Source organism: Gymnoscopelus microlampas (assembly GCF_963454915.1).
Source record: "Gymnoscopelus microlampas genome assembly, chromosome: 23".
In the NCBI taxonomy this organism is placed as follows: Eukaryota; Metazoa; Chordata; class Actinopteri; order Myctophiformes; family Myctophidae; genus Gymnoscopelus; species Gymnoscopelus microlampas.
Genome location: NC_139960.1, coordinates 25,808,136 through 25,826,656, shown reverse-complemented (window position 1 = coordinate 25,826,656; position 18,521 = coordinate 25,808,136). Strand labels below are relative to the sequence as shown.

The 18,521-nt window shown below is 43.8% G+C and overlaps 1 protein-coding gene across 1 annotated transcript in view; it reads left to right on the top strand.

Annotated features, from left to right (window-relative positions):
* The first annotated feature begins 1,566 nt into the window (after positions 1 to 1,566).
* Positions 1,567 to 18,521, top strand: part of kdm7aa (lysine (K)-specific demethylase 7Aa) — a 36,645-nt gene continuing 19,690 nt past the window's right edge. Inside the window, exons 1-4 of the mRNA XM_084050392.1 lie at positions 1,567 to 1,687; positions 9,813 to 9,898; positions 16,189 to 16,306; positions 16,631 to 16,791. Coding sequence (XP_083906518.1) covers positions 1,590 to 1,687; positions 9,813 to 9,898; positions 16,189 to 16,306; positions 16,631 to 16,791 — 463 coding nt within the window. The 5' untranslated portion in view covers positions 1,567 to 1,589. The remainder of the gene's footprint in view (positions 1,688 to 9,812; positions 9,899 to 16,188; positions 16,307 to 16,630; positions 16,792 to 18,521) is intronic.

Sequence of the window (18,521 nt, the reverse complement as noted above, 5' to 3'; positions counted from 1 at the left end):
CTGTCAACCTTGTAAACAAAAACAGAACACATTTTTAGTCATTTTGATTTGAATTTGAATTCTACAAAAGTGTGATACACTCTGAGAGCACCACCTACAATGGCAGAAGTAGTAGACAGTCCTTCACTGTGTTTACATTGCAAATAATATAATTATGGATCATAGAAGAGATTGTTATTTTTTTAAATTTAATTTCGAGTAGCCAATATATTTTTACCCCTTTTTTCTCCCCAATTTAGTCAAAATGCCAATTAATTCCTCCCCACACACATTTCTGTGTTGTCACTGCTGTCCTACTGACTCACCTGCCAATGAGGAGCCCGGGAGTAGTAGTCCTCCCGATGGTGGGAATAGTCGATGACAATTTAAGGACTTTGGTGAAAATTGTGAAAATAGCCGATCTACAAGTTGTAGATCGGCTATTTTCACAACTACACCAGGTACAATGACCTTTTGCACCTTAATCCCATGTATAACGCACTGACTTTTTGTCTTTTTTATTGTGCTCTTTTTTTTCTCTAAGCACCTTAACGTCCATAAGTATATCATGCACAGTATTGCTGCTATGCTCAGGCACCTTACTTTGTTTCTTATCTCAGGTACTTTTGTAAATATGTAGATAACTTGTTTGGCCTTTCTGTTGTTCTCTTGTTTGATCTCCTTCCCACTTAGGCCTACCCCCCTTCTTCTTCTTCTCCCTCCCCCCTCTTCTTTCTATGGAAATTAACGTTGCGATGGGAATGATGTAAAAAAAAAAAAAAACGAATTTCACCCACTTTTTTACCTTGTAAACCTGTGATGTAACAATAAACCTGATTCTGATTCTGATTCTGAATATTTATCTGTGTAACCAAGTCAAAGAAAATATAATGCCTCAACTCCTACATTCCAAGTACTTATCAGGGTGGGGGGTCCGGTGGGGGGTCTCCACCCCAGTTCAAATATCAGTATTTTTTGGGGGGTCACGGTCTGAAAAGGTTGAGAACCACTGAACTCGCCAACCACAACGCGTCTCCCTGGGCTATGGGGTTCTAAACTGTTCGTGCACGCTCGGCACGACGCTCGTTCTTTTCCGTATCCTGAGTTAAAGCCCCGCCAGTGTTGCCATGTCCGCTTATTATAAGCGACTTGGGCTTATTTTTCTGTAAAGTTACTTGTAAAATAATAAAATTGGTGGTTGCGTTTTTTTGGCCTGGTTTCTAAAGTGTAGTTGCTTATTTGGGCTTGTTTAAACCAGTGGTTCTCAAACATTTCATGTCAAGGACCCCCAAACTAATATGTATTTGTCCGCAGACTGAAAACATTTTGTGCCAGAGAGACCCCCATAGGCTACAAGATTTGTGTAAATGGTGTTGTTAAAATGTTTCAAAAATGTTCCATGTTTTTTCACATCTATTTTACAAGATTATTTTTGTTAAATAACCAATCTACAAGCTCACGCAGATCTGCTATTTTCAAATAGTCGATGTGCTCATGTGGCCTAAAGTTGCTTCTTTTAGGCTTGTTTTCAGAGACCTGGCTCCTTATTTCTCTCACACAATCTGGCAACACTGCTTCATTCCTGCGTTGTTTAGGGACACAGTAGGAAGATGGCGGCGGCCCCGCTGTACTGTGTCTGCCGGCAGCCCTACGACGTGAGCCGGTTTATGATCGAATGCGACATCTGTAAAGACTGGTTCCACGGCAGGTACGTAGAGGACGTTCTCTCCTATGTGTGTCAGCCATTTGAGGAGAAAAACAAAGGCATTTAAATCAAGAAAAAGGCGACGAATAGTCATCATCCGCCGCTGACTGGCTAGCTAACTTAGCTCGCTAACGGGCTAGTGGTGGGCGACGGGGGCTTTAAACCCTGGTAACCGGACGACTCGCCCCAAAACACGCTCACCCCCGCTAGCGGTTCTTGTATTTGTCATACTGAGGATAAGGTTAGAAATAAGTTTATGGTTAGGAATAGTTTCCCTAAGGTTAAGTTTAGGAATAAGGTTAGGTGTTTGGCACAATTTACCCGAGGATACGTTTAGGAATAAGGTTAGGTTTAGGGGTAATTTACTGAGGTTACGTTTAGGACTAAGGTTAGGTTTAAAACATAGATTACTGAGGTTACGTTTAGGAATACCACCGGATATGCCCCGGGGTGACTTTGTTTTGGGGCGAGCGTTGTGGCGTTCCTTTAAACCCCTCTATTGACACGACTCGCCAAAAAAGTGACTTTAATGTAATATGGCTGATATACATGTATTTATATATGCGGTTGGTGTGAAGAATGTGTCTTATTGGTCTACACACACTTTGATTAATGTGTTGTTGATGTTAATCTATCTAAATAGAGCTGTTAAGTGGGTAGTTTTAGCTAGAAATATGCGGATCTATCCTGGATTGTCGAGCTGTGTCAGTCAGTCCTCAAGACAGACATTGGTGATCAAAGACAGTGTCAGTGTTACCAGGGTTTGAGAAAGAAACAAGCAACCAGGTCCATGAAAAAAAGAAGAGAGCCCGTCGCCCTTTAAACATAATACATTGGCTAAAATAGCCAATCTACAAGCTCACTGTGTAGATGTGTGAGCTGTGAGCTTGTAGATCTGCTATTTTCAACAAGAAAATTGGATTTGGCATAAAATATTTTCAGATGGGGGTCCGCAGACAAATGCATATTCACTTGACTTGGAAATATTTGAGAGCCACTGATTTAAACAACATTTAGGAAACATGCCCAAATAAGCAACTACACTTTGGAAACAAGCCCCAAAAAAACGCAACCCGCAAACGACCAATATTTACAAGCAACTTCACAGAAAAACGAGGCCAAAGTCGCTTTTAATAAGCGGACATGGCAACCCTGGCCAGTGTGTGTGACTCCTGGCCTGAAATAGATGCGTGTTGGTTGGTTGGTTGGTTGGTTGGTTGGTTAGTTTTATTGTCTCACCCATGGCGTTAGTTTTGAGAGTGAAGTCGCCTTCAACTCTCAAAACGGGGGGGGGGGGGGGGGGTCTCCAGATGACAGTGAAGTGACAATTTAAGGACTTTTAAGACAAATAATATAAGAAAGAGGCAAGAAGTTGTGAAAATAGCCGATCTACAAGCTCGCAACTGCTATTTGCTATTTTCACAATATGTATCTGTGGAACTAAGTCAAACTAAATGTAATGTCTCAACTCCTACAGTTTCAAATATGATTGTTTTGGGGGGTCACGGCCTGAAAAGGTTGAGAACCACTGTAATAGATTAGAGCCAGTTTGATCGCTCACAATGTGCGGGTTTAAGTTTTCCTCATAGTAGGTTATTCAAGGTAAAGGATAGTACACACTCACTTTAATATTAGTCAAGCCCTGTCATTTATTAGGTCACCACGTGTGAGCTATTTAAGGGAGGAAGTCTAGTTTTTCTATTGAAACCAGTCTATGTAATTGTTGTAGATGTGCATGCCGTTATTGCTTGTTATATGCTTTGACATTGTTTCATGGTCTGTATGATTGAGAAGTAAATGGGTGGGAGCAAGGCCCTCACTGGTGTTTAGTTTGTCTATTCTTTTTAAGTGTGCATTCTTGTCCTTACTTGACACCCACTGATGTAAGATGTTCCCTTTTATGTTGCAGGATAGGCCCATGTAATGAACAATGTATGACATGACATCTCTATCCAGTTGACCTCTTTCCTTCCCTTTCGATCACAAGATTTCTATCCTTGATCGTCATGTGTACGATCATCAGTCTGTTTGGGATGCGTATCCATGGCAACTAGTTATACACCGCGTTGCTCATGTCAAAATGACGGAAGCCATTGCGTAACCACATTTACCGACTGCCAAGAACTCTGCGCCCAGAATTTGGATGTCTGAGCCAAAAGAGACTGGCTGCGTGTCGTGTGACAGAGAGGAAAGGAACAAACGTTGGAGCTTCCCCCACTGATGATGACTCATGAATGCACGCATGCATGCAGTTTAGATCCAAAAAGGGCCTAATTTCAGGCCTCTTTCCCACGAGGCTGGCCAGAAGGAAAGGGATATTCTCTGGATGTGGATGATAGCACACTGATGAAGGGCAAAGCAGTGGGATTGAGCAGCCTGGTGCCTGTCTGTCAGCATGGCTTGGTTGTTGGTCATGCATGCGGGCCAGTTTGTGTAGGACTTTGTCATGATGCGTCAGTTGGCTGACACATTGACTGAATTTCCTACTTTGCCTGCCTCACCTGTGTCTTAACTGCTAGCTTGGGTTTGAGGACCAGTTAGGGAATGGGAAGCAGAGAGGTGCTTTATTTGATTGGCCACAAAGCCTCCATTCAAAGTCCTACAAAGTGACTGCCAGGTACTTGTGTAACATACTGATGGGTCCTTCTCTTCAAAGAGAGATGCCAATTTGTGTCGCATCTTTGGATGTTGGCGAACCTGGATCTTCAGTGGATCAATTCAGATCATAGGCTTTACTTCAGTCCGAGTCTAGCGTAGGTGTAAGACACCCAGCTGAAATCTCTCATAGGTAAGGACTAAGGAGGGAATGAGTGTTAACACATCCACTGCCAGGCCCGTAGTCCTACGGGCCGTTAAATCCAACCGTTAAGTGCCGTTCCCGTAGCCCGTAGTCCCGTAGTTTTCCCATGTTAAATCGTGCAGGTGCAGATTCCGGATTTTTTTGCACTTCCGGTCTCGAAGTGGGCGGACCGGAAACGAAATAATACTGTTTCCGGTTTTTCTCCCGCCTCCGTTTCCTGTCTAGCGGTCAACTTTGGACGCCATTATCTCTGGCTTGTTGTTTTTCTCACCGCATCCACCATTTTAGCGTTTTCCTCTCGTTCTCCAGAATGCAGTGTCGGATCGCCGCACGGTTTTCAGCGTTTTGTTCGGTCGGGTCCCGTGTTTGTGTCGAACCAAATGAACGCGGATTTTAAACGGATTTAGCGGGGCCTATGACGGAATCAAAAAAACAAAAAAGGTAAGAAATTGCTTGGCACTACGATGGACGTTCTGAGATTAGCCGATGGCAGTCAATGTGTTAAGAGAGGACCGGTGGCTAGATGAAAATGGGAATGGGGGAGTGATTGATGGGCGCTCCACAAAGCCAAGTTCTATGCAACATCCGTCAATGTCGTACAGAGGGAGAAAGCCCTAAAGAGAGACAGATAGCCTCTACAGAGTGTTTTTAGTGGGTGGATTGATGAGAGCTTGGATGGTCTTTTTTTGCCATATTCATTCAAGCAGACTTTAAAATGATTTGTTTTGTTTGTGGGGAAGTTAATGGGTCAAAGTAAAAAGCTGGAAAGCGTTTAATTGCTCCGGTTTGGCAAAAAGAAAAGAGAACATTAATTAGGTTTATCAATGTTGAATAGGTGGTCAACATCTTGTATTGATTACCATATGTCAGTTTGAGACATAATAATTAGAGCTATTTGATCCTGCTGGGGAAATTCAGTTTTCAGCTTCATCCAGCTGCTGCTGCCCAAGTGGTCAGACTTTTTTTCTGTTGAGACCAAAAGATACGTATGTGAAGGCACCACCCCATCACAAAATGAACAACTCAGCCCAACACCGTGAACCTTGAGGCACTGCAAGCCTCAGAGAGTTAACAATTAAGTTGTTAAAACTCCCCAGGGCTCCATGACACCCTATGAACAACAAAGTGAACCTCCTTTGTTGTTTTCCACCTGAAAACAGAGATAATCTCCTCCAAGTTGTGTACAGTACAGTGTTGGCTGCTGCCAGGGAGGCAGCGGCTCAGGACGTAAAGCGACCATCTGGGAATCAGTATGTCCCCGGGTTTGATCCCCGGCTCCTCCAGGCTTCATGTCAAGGTGTCCCTGAGCGAGACACTGAACCCCAAATTGTTCCCTGTACATTTAACCCATACTTTTCGTAATGGTATGGGTTAAATGCAGAGACGTAATTCCCCATGTTATCATCTGCTAGCAAAGATGATCCACACTAGCGCCAAAGGGACAGATCTTTATCTGCTGGTGGCTCCGTCATCCACTGAGTCCTGCAGGGATTACGGTTGAGTGCATCCATAAAAGCCTAGAGGGAAGTAACGTACCCTCGAGTGCTAGATAAAGATGGCCAGGTGTGTTTAACTGCTCCTATCCCGTCTCTATCTCCTCCAACCATCCATTAGGGATCCGCCAGCTCCCTAATGTAGGCGTGTCAACGTTCCACGCAGGGGGGGGGGTTATTTAGAGCTTAAAATAATGGCACTGCCCGCCTCCGGCCTTTGTGTTTCCTCGCTGATCATTGAGGACAATGAACCCCTCACAGTGCATGGACTAATGAATAAGCCCTCTCAGTCACACAGGAAGGAGGCCCTTGATGAAAGGAAGTGGAGGGAGAGCTGCTGATGGCAGGGGTTTAGCACACAGACAGACCCCCCCCCCCCCCCCCCCCCCATTCGGGAGGGGATGTTTGGCTCAATGTTCTATTGGGGTGCCGTTGCGGTCTCTGCAAAGCAACGTTGCTTGACCCTCATTGGGCTTGTTTTCCTTTTTGGAGGATCGTGTCATTGACCTGTCCCCTCCGCCATACTTTGTCCTGTGGTCCAGCAACAGGTGATGGCTGCGTTGCTTCCGTTACAGGGCAGTTTGACCTCAGTTTGATCACTCCTTCCAAAGGGTGCAAGACTCGAGTCGATACAAGAGCCTGCATGCACTCCCCAGCACCACGATGATGCAATTCATCATCAGCCTGCGCAATGGAGAAAATATTTCTCTCCTCTCTCTCTCTCTGGGTGTGTCTGAGCGGAATTTCCTCTCACTCACCCCCATCAGTACCTAAATTCCTGACACTCTCCTGAGTGCTGTGCACCCGGTTAAACAGTTAATCATTGGCCCAGGTGACATAAGCTGAGTCAGACCAGTGCATGTGGCACAGTGCCCTGCTTTCCCACTGTGTCATTACATAAGGGGAGACGGAAGGAGGAGGACAGCGAGGTCATCTCAACTCTTTGGCTCACCTCAGCATAGCGCGCGCTCTCCCACACGTCCCACCCAGCCCACTGGCAGTGAGTGGTGACTCATGCTTTCCCCCAGCAAATAGCCACACGTCCTGGCCAAGATTCCAGCTCCATGAGCTAAACCTAATACCTCAATCAGAACTGTACAGTGTTGTTGTTTGTCATCGCCATGCTCATGTGGTGGAACTGCAAAAGTGTCTAGTTTGCTTTTTGTTTGTTTTATATATATTAAAAAATCTGTACCTGTGAACTGTTTTGAATAATGAGAGCTGTGATGCATGTAATTGGGCCTGTTAATGTCAAAACAATGTGTTTCTTGCCATTAGCACAATTCCATTGTTTATTACACTGGAACCCTTATTGCACATTGTTGGCTAGTAGCCAACAATGTAAATGTTTGGTTATGTATTCAATAATGGCTTCTAACTTTAGTAAAATGGGGGCTGAGCTACTGTTAAGTATCCACATCCTGTTCGTACATTAATGCTAAAAGGGGGCAGCAGTCACAGGAGTTCACAGCTTCCTGATGACTTAATGGTTATCAGCTTTGTTTCCTTTACAGTTTCCTGCAATTCCTCTTAGATCAAAGTAGATTGGCAGTGGTCAGCTCTCTCTCAGAAAACAGGCTGTACTTTACTGTTTGCTGTTTACACCCCATGCTACTGGCTAGCTATCTCACTGAATCTAACCTCTGCAGATGGAGGGAAAGAAATGATATATTATATTAATATTGCCCATCCTAAATGTTTTTACAGTTGTGATTTGCTAGAGCACACTCAAACTATTGTCTCTTGGTGGCAAATTTAACTTTTCCTTATCTAGCCTAAGAGTTGCATAATCAAATTAGACTCGGCCATGTGAGAAGTCAGAAAGCTAGAATTGTTAACCTCTGAATTGGCCAGAACAAGAATGTCTGAAGTCACCTGATTGGATTAGGACTCTGATTATACTGCTTGTTTTCTGTTCATGAAATGTTACACTATTAATAGTCATACAAATAATTGCGATTCATGATTCAATTGTTTTTGGCATTGCACATTGGATAATATAAATAAAAAATATGTTTTTGTTTAGGCTTTGTAAACAAAAATTGCACTTGGCACATATGACAAGTGACTTTCCACTATTCAGAAGGTTTTCCAACATTTTGGATTGTTTGTTTGCCCAAAATAGGGGCGCCAGGTTGAAAGAGATTGGACAATGATGTGGAAATAATGATGGAAGCATAACATTTGACATTTGATCAAGCAAAATATTTGTGACATGCCAAATATGTAATAATTGTGACATGCCTAATTTCTGCGGGATTAATATGAGTCGATGATCATCACCACCAACAGTAGCACCGACATGTGCAAAATTGGATCAGATCAAGCGTAGACTCACATGATGGCAATTTTGAAAAGGAAATGTGTGCATGTGTGATGTAAAGAGATGTGATTATTGAGGGGAGGGGGAGGGTTGACCCAGATTTAGATAAATACATTCTCAGGAGATGCATGATGAGTATTTTTAGGATCACATGCAGAATATGCCTGGTGATATGAATGATGCATCCTTTTATGACGACATGTCAAAATGCAAATTGAAACAAAAACAACCAATGTAGCCTTTGGTGCAGAGCATACGCACAAAGGGTCCTGTCATTGCTTATCTAAACTAGAACCCAAGTCCCAGCTAAACACATGCATCCTGTAATCGTTCTGCCTCCAAACATCTATTGGTAGGCACTCAAGCAGAATGGCAATACTCATTTTCAGCCCATGCTGCTTTGGAATGGGGTTCTGGTATGTGCAGTGGAATGTGTGTGTGTGTGTGTTTGTTGCTGCCTGTGGTTTGGCTGTTGCAAGGCAGTTGGGGGTAGTGGTTTGAGTGACGCTGACACTGTCGCAGATCCGTGGGAGAAAGACGTAAGACTGTGACAACAATGCCCACTGTAAATAGCAAACAGTTAGTGCCCGTCCCAGGTTTGCCCACAGCAGGATGAAAAAACTTGCCAATATAATTGTATTGTCATTGGTCAAAGGCTATGAAATGCATGGCATGACACAACTGAAGGATGGGGCAGCTCCTTGTAACCTATTTTTTCCGTAATAGTCAAAGATTGTGAGACTTTCACAGCATTTATTGAAAATGTCGGGTCAAAGGCCATGAAAGGTCATCTACCACTCATGCCGTGTTCTGCTGTTTAGTTGTCTTTGTTCATCTCCAACCTACATATGTCACTCAGCCTTTACACCCACAGTTTGTCAGGGTGCGGTTTTAGCTTGCGTCTCGTCATCTTTCTTGGCTTGACTGAAACCTAGCAAATAGAACTTGAAGGTGACCTCCACTTCCTTAAAGGCTGTTATAAATCCTGTAACAATATATTTTACTGGCATTTCCTCTGAAACACTCACAAATGATAGCATTGTACTGTATGCTTACTGAAGGCACAGGACTTTTTAATTTATTTTTTAAAGGCTATCTTGTGAATTACCAGCCAACACCACTTGCACAACATCCAGGGTATGTTTTGTTTTGGTGAAATATTCTGTAGCTTCCCTTTTGGGACTTGCTTGTGTTCGTGGGGAATCGATTTCTATGAACCACATTCAGATTACTAGCAATACATAAAAAAATTGGACATGCATCATGTTTGTGAGTTTTCAAGGAACTCCTAACCATTTGTGTTGACAGTCCTGGCTCACAAAAACTTACAGCTAGCCTAATTTCTTGAAAGCTAAAAACACGAGCGTGCCGTGGATCCATCTTCGATGTCGCAAGAGCGCTTGGCTTCTGACTGTTTGGCTAGGATTGTACAAACCCTGAGCTGTCCTTGTTGGAACATGTCAGCGATGTGTGTGCTATCCTGCTTAACTGTTCATGTCCCGTCCTCTCCAGCTGTGTCCAGGTGGAGGAGCACCATGCTGTGGATATTGACGTTTACCACTGTCCCAACTGTGATGTTGCACATGGACCCTCCTTGAGTGAGTAACTTGTCTCTCAGCGTGTCATGCCTTCCTCTGCTTTCTCTGTCACGCACCTGTATCACCTCTCTTTCTCCCACACACATTGATTTTGCTAACTTTAGGGAACATTGCATTGTAATATTCATACTGGGTTTTGTGATTTCATATATTGGCAGTGTAGCTGTTCCAGAGTGGTTGAATTTTGTGGTATTTTATTTTATTGTTTTCCTGAAAATATGAGAAGTGAATATTGTTTATTGGGGTAATATACTGTATTGTATGTGTATTGAGTATGGTGATATAGACATAGTGCCTTCCACTCTGCAGTGTGGCCTGCTGTAGCAGATATCACGTGACAGCAATCATGGCAGCATTGGGTTCACCTGCGTGAGCTTAGGTGCTGGTAATCAGAACAAACAGGGTTTCAGAGCTGTGAGGAGCTCTGTGGACGCCAAGAAGAAAATATATAAAATGGTATAAAATGATAAAAAGTACTAACACTCCTGAGCATATCTGGGCAGAAGGCGCACACGGTATGTCATTGTTTATTGTGTTGGTCTGTTCAGTCATTGTTATTTTGTTGTGTGTGTTTATGCAACTAAAATGGACATTTCATGTGTTATGTGGACATTTCATGGACATTTAAAAAGAATACAGCATGGCTGTCAACAAGGACATCATTCATGTTTATAATTGATTGTGGTTAAAACATTGTATTTGTTTTATGTCATTTCATTTACAGTTTTTCACGTTGTCTACAGTGGGTAAAATAAAAAGCCCTCGTGAACATCAGTTGGAGCGTGGTCTACCCTGCCTCAGAAAAATACAGTTTAGGAGCAGTTATAGTGAAAAACGTCGCCACTCACTGCCAAAGTGAAGGCCGTTTCTCAAGACTCACTCTACCACGGTGAAAACAGCGCGTCGCCAGGCTGGAGACGACTGAGAACGGCGGCCATTCATTTCGACAGCGGTGAGGATCGGGACACCAGCGTTACAACCCTACACATGCGAGCGAGAGAGGAGCGTCTACATGGGAGAGTGGAGCGTCTAACATGGGAGAGGAGCCAAGACAGCCGCAGCGTCTTCCAGAGACTCCATCTTTCAACGCACACGAATCTTTCAACGCACACGAATCTTTCAACGCACACGAATCAACCGGCAACCTGCCTGTATGCAAGCCGGTGTGACGTCGCGCACATGAACTTCACCTAAATAAACGGAACGGTGGACCAGAAGAGCAACAGTAGACGCTGCAGTGTTCGAGTCGGCCACAAGAAGGCAGCGTCGTACCGTTTTGGTCTGCAAGTTCTCTACAGGAGAAATTTCACTCGTGCACAAGCGTCAAAATATCCTTGGCTTCAGGTCAGACTGTATTGTGTGTGTGTTGGAAGGGGAAAAAATCGATTTTATATTTTGAAATTGATATTCATTTGTAAGACTGAACAATACCAAGTCATTTAAGAGTTTAAGACATTTTGAAAATATTTCATAAGTGTTATTCCAAAGATTCCATTTGAGTTCATTCAGTTTTGGTGATTTAAAAACTGTTAAAACGTTCTAATTTAAAACTAGCCATTTCCTTTATATTTAAACATTTTGGGATGTTTAAATAATACTTAGCCTACCCTTTCTAAGCCAAGCCACTCTGAATTAAAGGGATATGGATGAAGGTGTGGTTGTTGCCCCAGAGCTAATTATGGCAGCGTTAAAAGAAGAGAAGGCACAACTAGAGAAAAGGTTAGAAACTGAAACTGATGAGTCAGAGAGACAAACAATTCAAGAGCGAATAACAGAGATTTATTCATACTTTAATCAGCCTGTAATGCAAGGCCCAGAGCCACAAAAACCTGACCCTGCCACTGTCAGGCACTCAGAGCGTGTAAGACGCCCGACTGAGAAACAGCGTGCACTTTTAGATGATAACATTCAAAAAAGAACACGAAAGTTTATGTCTGTGTATCTAAATTTTAAGGCAGAGGTTCAGTTTCTGAGGTTGCAACTCAAAGAGGAGTGCTCAAAAGATGACTTAGAGGACTGGCTACAAACTCTGGCGAAATGGGAGTCGGACCTTACAGGAGAATATGAGGCTTTACGTGCACTGACAACCCCAACTCAAGATATCAGGCGTAAAATAGATAGCTGTGTCTCAGTAACTGCTGAAGTGAGTGCTCTACTGAAAAGGCGTTCAGCAGAGGCTGGCACAACAGAGTTTGATCCAGCAGCCGCAAAAGCTGCAGCGCTCCAGTTACTCAAAAGAGAAGATGCTAAGTCAATTTATGGCTCAACTGTGTCAAGAGCAGAACGGGGCAGCCAGCAAGGAAGTCAAGCCTCAGATGCATTAACAATTGAAAAAGTAAGAGCAGCAGTGCGATTGGCTTCAAAGAAGGCTGAAATAAACAATGAAGAAGACATTTCAGCCCAGAGAGAAGAGTTGAGGAAACTTGAGACACAACGGGACTTGGAAGCCAAACAAGGGAATACGGAAGAAAAATTGAAGAGAGCATTTGAAGTCATAGCAGCTGAACGGAAGTTGAGCAAACTGGAAAAACAAAGAGACTTGGAAGTTGTAGAAGCTGAATATAACGCCTATGTTGAAGAGGAATTGAAGCTGAATAGCAAAATAAGGGACATGGAACCAGCAAATATCCAGCTTCCAAGTCAGCCTGTTATCCAACGGAGTAGCACTCCAATCCTTCCTTCCACTGAAAACAAGCAAGAGCTCACAATACATGAAGTCTCACTAGTTCAAGCGTTACAAGAGTCCCTGACGCTGAATAAACTTCCAGCACCAGAGCCATTCATATTTACAGGAGATCCTTTAAAATTCATTGAATGGAGCACATGTTTCAAAGCCCTAATTGAATCGAGCTGTAAAAATTCAGCACACAGGCTGTACTATTTAAAAAGATACATTAGTGGGGAAGCACTAAGTGTGTTAGAAGGCACATTCTATAGAAGTGACGATCAGGCATATGTGCAGGCATGGGACGCCCTGAACGAGCGCTATGGACACCCGTTCATGGTGCAAAGAGCCTTCAGGGAAAAGCTCAATAGCTGGCCAAAGATTGGACCAAGGGATTCACTTAAATTAAGGGAGTTTAGTGATTTCCTGATCTCATGCAACAATGCCATGCCCTATGTGGAGGGGCTAAATGTCTTGAACGATTGTGAACAAAATCAAAGATTGCTACAAAAGCTTCCAGACTTTGTCACTACCCGCTGGAACCGACAAGTCACTGATGGTTTGTATGAGAGAAAGCCATACCCAGGGTTTAAAGAATTTGCTAACTTTGTGGCAAGTGAAGCACGTGCAGCGTGCAACCCTATTACCTCCCTGTATGCATTGAGAAATGAGGATGAAAAATCTGTGAGGGAACCAAAGCATTCTAGAGCGAGGGTCTTGGCAACGACAACAGAGGTGTCTGAAACCTCCCAAAACACTGCTGATTCAGAAAATAGCCATTCTGCAAACAAAAGGCAAATAATATGTACATGTTGTCAGCAGAATCACTTCATTTATAAATGTGAAACATTTGCAGCTTTGTCACTAGATGAAAAGAAAAAGTGTGTCATGGAGAATAAGATGTGCTTTGGATGCCTCAGAGTAGGCCATATCTCCAAAAACTGCAGGAACCGGGCCACTTGCAACCTTTGCAGGGGGAACCATCCCTCTCCACTTCATGAGGAAAATCAAGTCGAAGAGCCTTCTGGAGAGCTAGAGGCAACAGCTTCAACTGTCTCATGCAGCGTGATTGGGGACAATGGTAACCGCACATCAATGACTGTTCCTGTGTGGCTGTCATCGGCCGATGGCACCTGCCCTGAAACCTTGGTGTATGCGCTGCTGGACACACAAAGCAGCAACACCTTCATTGACTTAGAAACTGCAGAAAAGATTCAAGCAGATGCACAGCCAGTCAAACTGAAACTGTCAACACTGACCGACAGGGGTTCAGTGGTCAAATGCCAAAGAGTGACCGGTCTGAGGATAAGAGGTTACTTCTCACAAGTAAACATTGATTTGCCATCTGCATACACGCGGGAGTACATACCGCTGGAGCAGAACAGTATTCCCACTCGGAAAACCGCAAAACTCTGGACTCACCTTCACGGCATAGCAGAAGAAATGCCTGACTTGTTGGACTGTCCTGTTGGTCTTCTTATCGGTTACGACTGTGCAAGAGCTCTGAAACCAACACAAGTTATATCAGGTAAAGATTATGAGCCTTATGCAGTCAGAACTGACCTAGGCTGGAGTGTTGTGGGGTCCATAACACGTGCAAGCTCAAAAGATGTCACATTGAAGAAGCCATGTACAGTTATGGCCACAGTGAAGCTTGAGCATGGCACAGAGAGCTCTGTACCACTCCTGGAAGAGGGAACAAAACCCAGAAAGAAGCTGAGAAGAATGGAAAGCTCAGCATCCAAGAACTCCACTGAAGTGGGACAGGAGAAGAACGTGGTAAACCGTTCTGATGTTTCCACAGCTCTGACAGAAAATACCGGACTGTCAGGAACAAAAAGGAAAAGAAAAAGGAGAAGAGGAAAGAAACAAGTGAAGATGAAGGTCCAAGGGGGCAGGGTCACTTTGGAAAGAAAGGTCTGACACAAATTTAAGTCCAATTCAAATACGAAACCTGTGACATAATACAAAATGAGTGCATAAATGTGGGTTGGTTGAAGGTCAATTCAAACTAAAGAATGTGATATTTTGTGTTTAATTAGATAGGAAAATTACAGATTTATACAGCATAAGAGGTCATTAAGCAGTAAATAAATTCAGTGTAATTTGGGGGCAGTGTAGCTGTTCCAGAGTGGTTGAATTTTGTGGTATTTTATTTTATTGTTTTCCTGAAAATATGAGAAGTGAATATTGTTTATTGGGGTAATATACTGTATTGTATGTGTATTGAGTATGGTGATATAGACATAGTGCCTTCCACTCTGCAGTGTGGCCTGCTGTAGCAGATATCACGTGACAGCAATCATGGCAGCATTGGGTTCACCTGCGTGAGCTTAGGTGCTGGTAATCAGAACAAACAGGGTTTCAGAGCTGTGAGGAGCTCTGTGGACGCCAAGAAGAAAATATATAAAATGGTATAAAATGATAAAAAGTACTAACACTCCTGAGCATATCTGGGCAGAAGGCGCACACGGTATGTCATTGTTTATTGTGTTGGTCTGTTCAGTCATTGTTATTTTGTTGTGTGTGTTTATGCAACTAAAATGGACATTTCATGTGTTATGTGGACATTTCATGGACATTTAAAAAGAATACAGCATGGCTGTCAACAAGGACATCATTCATGTTTATAATTGATTGTGGTTAAAACATTGTATTTGTTTTATGTCATTTCATTTACAGTTTTTCACGTTGTCTACAGTGGGTAAAATAAAAAGCCCTCGTGAACATCAGTTGGAGCGTGGTCTACCCTGCCTCAGAAAAATACAGTTTAGGAGCAGTTATAGGCAGTATCAGCTTTGTTTGCATTTGTTTATGTGCTAAAAGAGTGACTTTGAGAGTTTTTCCCACTGTATAACACACACCAATGTTATGGTGACATGCTGACCCCAATTAACTGGTTTGTTGTCCAACATTGTCCCACAATTGAGCTTATGTATACTGTTTAGTTATGTTTCTGTTATGTTTCTGTTTTTTCTGGCATCCTAGTATTTATTATCTTAATGTGAAGCACGTTGGGCTTAGGGCTACATTTTATGTATGTTGCAAATAAAGTTATTATTATGTCAGGAACACACACACACACACACACACACACACACACACACACACACACACACACACACACACACACTCACACTCACACTCACACTCACACTCACTCACTCTCTCATTCCTGGACAAGCCACAGGGGAATCGGGACACTCGGTAGCAGGGCTTCAGTCTGATTTTTTGGGAAGTGCCGGGGGTGGCCCCTGGGAGCCCAGAGGGCCGACATTAACGGGCTAATTGAATGGTGCAGTAAGCTTTCCAGTTCCATTGGACATGCGCCCCAGTAAAATCCTTAGTTTTATTTTAACTCTTGTGGGTCCATTTGGCTCCATTTGTACACTCTTCTGCGCTAAATTAACACTAATGATTTTACAGTGCACTCCAGCCCTTAAGTGCAATCGTTGAGTGGTGAATTAATATAATTATGAAGACGGGCGGGATATGCATAATTTACTCATTTCTGTGGGGGAAACGTCAATGTTGACGACATGAAATTAGATTTTAGGAAAGAATGGACACACCATGAAACTTTAATATCAGTGGCTGAACGCTAATAAATCATATCTGTTAACAGTGAAAAAGCGCAACAACTGGCACAGACACGACTACACGGAGCCGGACGATGGAACCAAGCCAGTGCAGGCAGGCACTCAAGTATTCATCAAGCAGCTTCAGAACAGGACATTTGCCAGGTGCGTGTCAAGTGTGCCACATGCTCACACACACACACACACACTCACATGCACACCTGCCAACTAACCCAACCCAAAGGCCGTTTGTTGAATGTTTGAGGACATTCCAGGTATGCCCAGGTGGAGATTTCGTCTTAAGTCACAAACGATTCTTCTTATTCAATCTGTTCACCAAACATGAAAACGCATCCATGTTTAAAAACATTCATTTTTCTGAAACATCCGACACATTCATGCCACTGTGGTTAATCTAATTCACTACATTTATGACTAAGCAATAGGCCTTTATATGACCTGTCGCTGTGCTGTGTGTTTTGATTTCAGTGCGGAGGAGATCCTGGTGCGGATGCAAGGAGAGCTGGTGACCCCCAGGTACCTGGAGAGACATGGCTTCAATTACCCCATAGCTGTCACCCAGAGGGAAGGCCTGGGACTCAAGCTACCACCCCCTACATTCTCGGTCAAGGATGTAGAACAGTATGTGGGTAAGGACAAAAGGCTATAAGTAAGAACAAAGCGGCCGCCAATTGAAGGTTGGCCAACTCATCTTCTGTCTGGAATCATATGGTGGATGCATGATTCTGCCCCCCAAAAACTGACCGATCAGCAGCTAATGAAACCACCCACCACCACCCAGTGAGTGTCCATCGCTGAGCAGGCGCCATCTGTGTGTCAATATGAACAGGTTGCCAGGTTCATGGGGTTTTAACCCACTTATCAGGCATCAGACGACGTCTGAATGAGCTCTAAAGGAGACACGGCTAAGCTTTCACTGCTCTCTCTGTGACCACCAGGCTTCCTTAATGAAAGGCGCTGGTGCTTCCAGGCTCCTGTTACAAGTCCATTACCATGCCCTTCTGGCATTTTTTTCTTTATCATTAAGTTCAGATTACCAACTCATTCTCTCTCTCTCACTCTGTCTTCCTCTCCCATGCCCTATTGAGCAGTAAGCCATTTTCCTTTGACAAGGCGCAGGTGTTTTGACCGGGGACTGTATAAGGTTACACTTCGTACAGTGGGAAGACAATGGGACAACGGGGGCGGATAATACTGTCTCCTGGGTCTTGGGTGCTTCTAAGCCAAGCCCACCTTAAGCCACCCGGTGGCCTTAAATTGACCCTGGATCATGAACCACTGACCTCCTTAGCCAATGTCAGAAGTTGGACGGTGTCATCATTTAATCTATAGATACACACAGCGATATACAGGAACGCCCACAAATGTCAATCCGGTGTTAAGGGTTGGGGAAAATATTGTATCTGTGTCGGTGCCTCCATTGCTAACAAAGACCAACAATGCAGAAGAGCTTCTGTGTTACGTTATGCACAACAATGCGATGGAAGTGTGCGGTCTAGCCAACACCAACTCAGGACTTCTGAATCGCTGCCCTCCACACCCTCCTGTCTAGCGTCAGGGTCTTGAGCTCTGCGGTGTTGTTAGCTCCACTGTCGCGCCGCAGTGCATCTACGTAGGAGGTGCGCTCTGCACAACAAATATGTTTTAAAAAAAAATTGGCCAAAAAAAGACACAGAACTGTTTAGAAGAACAAAGTGGCTGTAAGCCATCTACCGGCAGGAAGAGTTTGGTCGCCTGTGGAACCTGGCTACAAAACATGTTTACGTATGCGAAACAGATTGTTTCGGGATTACCATAAATGTTGGATTAATCACTCTATAACACTGAGTTGTGTCTCCTGTTATAATTACTGCTTTAGCTACATATTTATTACCAGGGGTGCACATAACTGGTGCGCAGGTGCGCATGCGCACCCAAAATAAAAAATGAGCACCACATCAGACGACGCGAGGCGCTTTTGCGTACCAACAGCCGGGACAGGAATTTCCAAGCTTTTATTTTTTAGCAAAACTAAAAAATAAAAGCCTGGAGATCGAGGCTAGGATACTTCCTGAAGCCACACTCACGCTAAAGCACCCGTCGGCCCCATGTACAGCCAGTAGGCGCAGGGGGAGAGATGCATGCTGCACGTGATTGTGTGAGTGTCTCGCATCGCCTCGCATTGCCCCGCTGCGCACGCAGCCAGAAGCGGCTGTTAGAGGCACTCGTCACCGATGATGAACGCACCGTGATTGTGCAAAATATGCCGCGAACGTCCCAATCTGGCGGAGCGTCCTTTTTCTTTTTTTTTCTCGCGCAGCTGAGAAAAAAAGAAGAAAACCCCCCCCCCCGCCCCCCCCCCCCTCGTTGACAAAATGGG